The following is an 8,906-nucleotide window of genomic DNA, read 5'->3' as shown; positions in this document are numbered from 1 at the left end:
ACAAATTCCTAATGATCTTTTTGTGGGCCCTGCCCACGCCTCACTCACAGCAGAATCCCAGAGAGGATGTCTCTCTGCCAGGGTGCAGATGGCATCCCCACGCAAACACCACATCCTGATGGCAGTGCGGCCGTTCAGCCCCGGTTCATGCAGCCAAAACTCATCCTCCACAAAAATCCCCATCTGTGTGAGGATGAACGACTTCCACGATGGCCTTCTCCGAAAGGCCTTCTAAGGTTTCGCCTTGTGGTTTGGGAGGAAAGCGAACTGCAAGAACTCAGCTTCTAACCCCTGAGGCTGAGGCTCCAAGACTTTGGCCACCTCATGAGAAGAGAAGATTCCCTGGAAAAGACCATGATTCTGGGAAAGATGGAGGGCACAAGGAGAAGGGGATGACAGAGGACGAGATGGTGGGACAGTGTTCTCGAAGCTACCAGCATGAGTCTGACCAAACTGCGGGAGGCAGTGGAGGACAGGAGTGCCTGGCGTGCTCTGGTCCATGGGGTCACGAAGAGGCGGACATGACTAAATGACTAAACAACAACAACATATATACGCGGTTGGTGCAAGTCAGCTGAGGGACTGGCCACCTCTTCTCACCTGGCTTCCTTCCATAGGGTTGCCATATTTCAAAAAGTGAAAATCCGGGCAAAAAAGTTGTTGAACTTTTTTGGACAAAGAAATTGGCCGTTTCTGAGCTGTTTCTGAGGAAATTTGGCAAAAACAACACTACCAACACTTTCCCAGACTGCTTGCAGCTGCAATATTCCGAATATCTCCAGGGAATTCCAGATGTGTGGCAACCTACCTTCTAACTTGAGGCATCTACTTCAGCTTCCAATGAACTTTTTTGAGAAGGGAGAAGTGAGTAGCAGAATGGAGGAGTGAGGGATTTTGAAGCAGGATATAAAACTAAGTTGGAAATGCATGGATTAACATTCACTAGCGGTGTGAGATGGGCCAACAGTGCAGGAACATGTCCTCTCAACCCCAAGAAGAGATCCTCCACTCATATTTTTAAAATGCTACTGTATACCTAACTCAAAATGCTCTCACAAATATGCGAGGTAGGCCTTTTCTCCAAGCGTGTGTGGGGAACGGCAACTCCCATCATGCCTGGCCTCTGGCCATCTTGCTGAGGCCAATGGGAGTTTTAGTCTAGCAACACATGGAGGTTCCCCACACCTGAGTTAAAAGATGATCAGTTGCAAAGGAGGACTGGCCTCTTGCAGACCCTCCAAGTGTCCCTATTTTCCAGGGACGTCCCTGAATTCAGGATTTTTAGTTGTTCATTCACTTGTCTTTAAATTCATTAAGCCGTTGCATTTCAATAAATTTGTATATTGCTAACACTCAAGATCTCCCAGTCTTCTGTTCTGCTTGGTGCTTGCAGGAAATTGCCTGGCAGAAAGAAAAACAATCAAGTCACTTGGCCTTATTTATTTACTTTGTTGTTGTTGTTGATGATGTTGTTGTTGTCCTTCCCTTCCTCCCCGAGGTGGCAGGGCAGCATGCAGATATACAACTTCCAAACAGAAACATTACAAAACAGTTTCAAACGCTGTAGAAATAATTACAGTCGAAAACTTTCTAGTACAATTAAACTGCAGTTAAAAACACAGTTCCATCCAATGTACTTGAGGTTTCCAGCGACAGTGTTCCTCAGCCACTAAATGCCTGGGTAAGTTCTCAGATTCCTCCTGCAAGTTAACAATGATAGAGACGGGCTCACCTCACTAGGGAGGGCATTGCACAATGGGGAAGTCACCACCAAAAAGGCCCCGTCATGGGTTAGTGTCAAACAAGCAGCCCATGGGAGGAGGGAAGATTCACCATGCCAGATGTGGCCGATATTGGGATGGCAGTGAGTCTCTTGATGGCTCAGGCAGGACCTGTGTGCCTAAGGCAAAGGGCCAGATGGCACCCTCACCAAATCCATGCACAAAAGTTGGTAGTAATATTTTTCTTCAATACGGGAGATGGGATTTGAGGGAAGGAGGCTCCCTTAGGGAGTGCAGGCCAGGCAGCGTAGAAAACACATAGCCCTATCCACCCCCACCCCCACAGAATCTGCCACCTGAAGCTAAGGATGGGGGAGACTTTTTTAAAAATATATTTTTATTGAGCAAATTTAACAAATCAAATTATAAATCAATATATCCAATTACATTCCCCCCCTTTCCCCCTCCCTCCCTTCCCCACCCTCCAGAGACTTCCCTCAGCTCACCTCTCTAATTTGTTTACACATATTATTCTCTGCATGTTGTAAAATTGTACATATCATTGCCTTATCTATCCTATGTTCTACTAATAAATTTGTGGATGTTTATTCAAAACCGGCCAAGGAGTCCAAATCCTTTTGTTGTCTTTTATAATAGTTTGTAAAGAGTTACCATTCTTCCCTGAAGTCATGGTTGTCCTTCTCACATAATTTATATGTTAACTTTGCCAACTCCGCATAGCTCATCAGTTTTTCTTGCCGTTGTTCTTCCATTGGGATTTCCTCGTTCTTCCATCCTTGTGCTAACAGGACGCTTGCCGCTGTTGTAGCGTAAATAAATAAGGTCTTTGTTTTTCCTGGTAGGTCTTGTCCTAAAATCCCTAACAAAAATGCTTCTGGCTTTTTTACAAATGTCATTTTGAACATTTTTCAATTCATTATATATCATCTCCCAAAATTTTTTAACTTCTCTGCATTCCCACCACATATGATACAAAGTACCTTCTTTTTCTTTACATTTCCAACATGTATTTGACACGGTTTTATACATTTTTGCCATTTTTGCTGGTGTAGTATACCATCTATATATCATTTTCATATAATCTAGAAATTGTATAGCCAAACCCTTTTTTTGTTATCTTCCTTGTACATCTCATATAATTGTCTGTAATGCAACCAACTCTGAAAATGGTCTTTGATTTCCTCATAATCTTTTAATTTCCATTTTCCTTCTTGATGTCTCAGTAAGTCTATATACATAGGCCACTTTCCCTTTTTACCAAGTGGTTTAAGTAATGAAGCTTCAATTGTTGATAGCCACCAAAGTGTTTTTTGTTCTATTAGGTCTTTGTACCTCTCCCACACTCTCATTAATGATTTCCTAATTATATGATTGTAAAATCCTTTATGTACTTTCCCTTTCCCATACCATAAATATGCATGCCATCCATAACTGTTATCATGACCTTCCAGATCTAATGCTTCTTCCTTTTCCAGTTTTATCCAGTCCCTAATCCAAACTAAACATGCAGCCTCATAATACAGTTTAAAGGCTGGGAGGGCGAAGCCTCCTCTTTCTTTTGTATCTGTAAGTATCTTATGTTTAACCCTTCGCCTTTTGCCCCAGGATGGGGGAGACTTTTGATTCAGGTGGCATTTAAAGATCAGCCCTAACTAATTCTCACTTTGCAGAACAATATGCAAACCAAAACATAGCCAACCATTGAAACTTGCCCTTCTTCAAATTTTGCAATGCAGCTCCACTGCCAAGCAACGTGCCCCAAACTGCATGCGTTGGGTATATATAAGTGGAAATCGCATGCAAAAACTGGATGTTGCTTTGCACAAGTGTGCATATTAGGCAAAATTGCATACAGATGTATATGTTCTGGGAAATTCTAAAATTCCAATGAATTTTCATGAGGACTTCTTTAAAAAAACAACAACACCTGAAACTGGACTGGAAACATGAGAAACTCCAAGATACCAATACACACACCCACACCCACACACACCCGCTTTATATTTTTAATACAAATCCCAAAGTGGTGTACAGCATATTAAAATCAATCAATGACTAAAACATTAGCTGGGCGATGTTCCTCTAGCCTCATGAGGAGCCTCTTCAGTGGGGCTGGTGAATGTGGGCCTCACCCCCTAGGCCAGGTGGAAAGGGCCTTGACAGATTTGACAGATATGGGCATCCCCTGTTGAATGCAAGGGCTCAAGCAGCCAAATTATTCCACAAGCCGCAGGGAAGAGTATAAAGATGAGTGGAATTGTGTAGAAATTGTTGCCAGAATTTTGTTCTTGATGCCGTCGACGCCTGGAAAAAGAAGTACTGCACACACGGGCAGAGAAAATTCACCCAGAAGGCCTCTCTCCTCTTCTCAGGCAGACTCCCCTCCCTGTGTACTCCAGTGCTGCAATCCATCCTACTCAAATTTATTATGATGCACGTATTAATAATATTCTTGCACCGCTTAAAAATAAAATAAAATAAACAAGAGAGAGAAAGGCTTTGGGGACCTGAGCTTGGCTCTGCACTGAATTGGTTCAATTATTATGTGATTTCAAGTCCAGCTTGGGGGGGGGGTGGAGAGGTATGAGTTGTGCGGAGGAGGGTGGGGGCAGAGAAAATAAACATCCTGGCCATGATGATAGAAGTGTTGCGTCGATGCAAAGGGGAGCTACGAAGGGTATAAAGAGCCAGGTGGTCCAGGAAGGAGGCAGATACAGGAGGCAGAAGCCAGGAGAGGAAGACAGCCAGTGAGCGAGATTTGCATGCCAACCAAGATGCCTGAGACCTCACTTCCAGTCTACGTCCTCTGCCTACTCACCTTGTCTTCGGCTTGCTACATCCAGAACTGCCCTCGGGGAGGAAAGAGAGCATTCCCAGACACAGAAATCAGACAGGTAAGGAGACAGAGAGAGAGAGAGAGAGGATCTCAGTTGATGCACCTGCAAATCTCAATTGATGTGCCTGTCTCCGAAAGAGACTGCTTTTCTGCTCCTTTGCTGGTTATGGGGGAATTGTTCCAAAGGTGTCTTTGTGTCCCTAATCCCTTTTCTGCTTTGCTCTGCCTCTCAGACCTGTTTCTGCTCTACAGGGATGGAGCACTGCTCCTTATGGAAGAGAGAGAGGTGCTGCAACTACTGTAGCAAAAGAGTGAAGGAATGCTCACTCAAGGCTGCAGAGACAACCATACCTTTAAAGGACATTTAAAGCGCACCCGCCCCAAATCCTGGGAATGGCAGTCTACCCCTCACAGAGCTACAATTCCCAGGACCCTTAACAAACTACAATTCCCAGGATTATTTAGGTGCTTTAAAGGTGTTCTGAACACACGGGTTGTGCGCTGCCGTAAATTTATATGTCTATATGAGAGGGAGATAAGACAGTAAGCATCTTAGAAAAGACTTTAATTTGTGTCTTAGATTGTCAAGAAGATGATGCACCTACATTTATTCTGGCACAATCTCAGAAAGAGGCAAAGCCTCTATTAGTAATGGTGCAGGGATCTCGAAGCACAGCTTTCAACCTTCCATGCCGGCCCATTTCTGTTGCCTGCGTCAAGTGCTGCCCTTCTCTGTACTTCTGTTCCCTAGAGAAGCTTGCAAGGCTAGCAGAGCCAAGTGTGGTTTCTTGGGGTTCAGATTTGGCCCACAGCTTGCCGCTAACCCATAGGTTAGACATGTGTCAGTCTCTTCATTTATCTGTGAGCTTGACATTGTGAAACCCTCCCTCAAGGGAAGCAACGAGGTCATGCTCTGTGCACAACTCATGCACTAGAAACATTGCAGATTAGATTTTTAAGTATTTTTCATACCAGCACTTGTACTGAAGCATTTACTCCCTTTCAACGCTCTTTTCCAAGCTGCATGGCAAATACTCTGCCTTCCTGCAAGACCATTCCTTGCAAGGGCCTCTTCGGTGATACGCATGCAATTAATGCCTCAATAATTAAATGTGAGTTAGTGCAAGCCTATAAATAGCTACTCAAAGGTAAAGGTAAAGGGACCCCTGACCGTTAGGTCCAGTAGCGGACAACTCTGGGGTTGTGGCGCTCATCTCGCTTTATTGGCCGAGGGAGCTGGCGTACAGCTTCCGGGTCATGTGGCCAGCATGACTAAGCCGCCTCTGGCAAACCAGAGCAGTGCATGGAAATGCCGTTTACCTTACCGCTGGAGTGGTACCTATTTATCTACTTGCACTTTGACGTGCTTTCGAACTGCTAGGTTGGCAGGAGCAGGGACTGAGCAACGGGAGCTCACCCTGTCGCAGGGATTCGAACCGCCGACCTTCTGATCGGCAAGTCCTAGGCTCTGTGGTTTAACCCACAGCGCCAACCGCGTCCCTTAGGATCATGATAATGTGCATTAAATTCAGTGTGTCTACCCTGAGTAAAATTAAGTAGGATATCACTCAGGGTGTTAGGACAATATGCATAGGACTGTAGCCTCAAATGGTTTTCAAAGGGGAATTAGAGAAATCCATCCTGGGGGACAGGTCTGTGTTAGCCAGCATGGTTGGATGAAACCTTCAACTTCAGAGGCAAAATACCTCTGAATACCAGTAGCCAAGGCAGGGACAGGGATTCCCCTGCTTGTGGGGTACCTGGCAGCACCCGGCTTGTTGCTGTGGGACAGGGAACGTTGGTCTGGATGGATTTTCGTGAGCCCTGATGGATCAGACCGAACACCCATCTAGTTCAGCATATCTGTAGTCACGTTGCCGTAGCCAGACTCGAACTCAGCACCACCCCTCACTCTCTGTCTCTCTCTCTCTTAGTGCATTCCTTGTGGTCCTGGAAAGAAAGGAAACTGCTTTGGCCCCAGCATCTGCTGCGGAGAAGAATTTGGCTGCTACTTTGGCACCCCGGAAACTCTGCGCTGCCTGGAGGAAAATTACCTGCCTTCGCCCTGCGAGGCCGGAGGAAAGCCCTGCAGTGCAGGAGGGAAATGCGCAGCGTCCGGCATATGCTGCAATGACGGTAAGGGTATCCGTGCGCGAGAGATGGAGCTCAGCAAGAGGGGGTGCTGGAGAGAGGAAGAGGGGGAATGTGAGTCAGAAAAAGCAAGTGGAAAACCAAGGCAAAGACACATTCACTGCTACAAGTCATGACCATGAAAAAAGCACACCAAGAACTCAGGGCAAATTTTCAGTAGTGGGAGTGGTCGCTACTCGCAAATCAATAGTCAATTGTAACAAAAACTAACCCATTCAAAAGTGTGTATTGTGACAAGGATTACAAACTCAAACAGAGATTACAAACTCAAATTTGTAAGGATACGTATGACACAATAATTTGTTACAGAGATAAGAGTTTATGAGTAGAGATAAGTTCATGTTAGTCCATAGAACTCTATGCCTCTAAGAAGATCTAGGGGGTCTCATCTACCCCTTTAAGCACATATAAAAGGTAATAGGCTTTCCTACATATCCTTATGAGTTTGAGTTTGTAATCTCTGTTTGAGAATCTTGCTCCGTCTTCCATGGGACAGCCCTTCAGATATTTGAAGACGACTCATATCACCTCTCAGTCTTCTCTTCCCCAGGCTAAACATACCCAATATCCTTCAACCATTCCTCATCAGGCTTGGGTTCCAGACCCTTGGTCACCCTGTTCGCCCTCTTCTGAACACATTCCAGCTTGTCATTCTCTCATGCTAAGACTTGTTCTCTCATGCTAAGCTTGTGGTCTACTAAAACCCCAAGATCCTTTTCACATGTCAGGTGTCACCCATCCTATATTTGTGCATCTGGTTATTCCTGCCAATGTGTCAAACTTTACATTTGTCCCTACGTAAATTCATTTTTTAAAAAAGTTTGGGCCCAGTTCTCCAATCTGTGAAGCTCATCTTCAGTCCTGATTCTCTGAGGTCTTAGCTACCCCTCCCAGTTTGGTGTCATCTACAGATTTGATTATCATCGCCTCTGTGAGTTCACCCAAGTCATGTTGAACAACAAGGGGCCCAGGACAGAACCCTGCAGCAGTCCTTTTCTCCCAGGATTGCAAGGAACCATAGGGGAGTCCTTTTGGGCCTCAGTTAGTCAAACAGCTACAAATCCACCTAACAGTTCACATCCTCTAGCCCACATTTTACCAGCTGCACTGCAAGAATACCAGGGGAGACTTTGTGACCAGCCCAAAAGGCTTGCCAGAAGATTAAAGCACAGAAAATTTCATATATTTTTTTACTCCTTTCTTCCACAGAGAGCTGCACCACAGATGCAGCGTGCGTGGATGAAAACAGCGACAGGAGTCGAATGCCCTCTGAAAGGAACCTGACTGTGCTGGACAGCTCGGCAGGGGATCTCCTCCTCAAACTGATGCACATGGCGAATGCAAACAGGCAGCAACAGGGGAAGCAGCAGTTTTACTGAAGTCCACGGGAGGCAGCCCCCAGAACATCGGTTCTCCAACTTATATTTCAGAACACCCTCAGACAAAGAAGAATCCCAAGAATACCCTAAATAGCGTAAAGAAGAAATAAAAATTGGGAGACGAAAATGTAAATACACAGCAAATAATAAAAGTCTTTTATTGCATTGCGTTGCATGTTTTGTCCTGTGTCATATATGCAGGGAAACGCTTGATATTTTCAAATACATGGTGGGGATATTTTGGGCCCCTTAACGCTGGTGTTTTATTGCAGCTGTGTTCTGGACACAAATCCACACTGGTAGTGAATTTAGCCTGCTCTAGTTGGTTAGAATAATAGAATCATGGAATTGTAGAGTTGGAAGGGACCGTGTGGTTCATCTGGTTCAGGGGTCGGCAACCGTTTTCAGCCATGGGCCGGTCCTCCGTCCCTCAGACCATGTGGTGGGCTGGACTATATTTTGAAGGAGAAAAAAATAATGAAATCCTATGCCCCACAAATAACCCAGAGATGCATTTTAAATAAAAGGACACATTCTACTCATGTAAAAACGCCAGGCAGGCCCCACAAATAACCCAGAGATGCATTTTAAATAAAAGGACATATTCTAGTCATGTAAAAACACACTGATTCCCGAACCGTCCACAGGCCGGATTGACAAGGTGGTTGGGCCGGATCCAGCCCAAGGGCCTTAGCTTGCCTACCCCTGATCTAGTTCAACAACCTCCTGCAGTGGGGCTCGAACCCATGACTGTGAGATTAAGAATCTCATGCTCTAATAACTGAGCTATGGTTCTAC

The 8,906-nt window shown here is 45.2% G+C and overlaps 1 protein-coding gene across 1 annotated transcript; it reads left to right on the top strand.

Moving 5' to 3' along the window:
• The first annotated feature begins 4,413 nt into the window (after positions 1-4,413).
• LOC310742649 (vasotocin-neurophysin VT-like) lies at positions 4,414-8,276 on the top strand. Its single transcript, XM_083572079.1, has 3 exons — positions 4,414-4,636; positions 6,513-6,714; positions 7,939-8,276. The coding sequence occupies exons 1-3, from the start codon at positions 4,505-4,507 to the stop codon at positions 8,106-8,108; spliced, it is 504 nt and encodes a 167-aa protein (XP_083428205.1). The 5' UTR covers positions 4,414-4,504; the 3' UTR covers positions 8,109-8,276.
• Positions 8,277-8,906: the final 630 nt, after the last annotated feature.

The sequence above is a fragment of the Podarcis filfolensis genome (genome assembly GCF_964270895.1).
Source record: "Podarcis filfolensis genome assembly, chromosome: 9".
In the NCBI taxonomy this organism is placed as follows: domain Eukaryota; kingdom Metazoa; phylum Chordata; class Lepidosauria; order Squamata; family Lacertidae; genus Podarcis; species Podarcis filfolensis.
The sequence above is the reverse complement of the archived record's forward strand: the minus strand, read 5'-3'. Positions and strand labels throughout refer to the sequence as shown.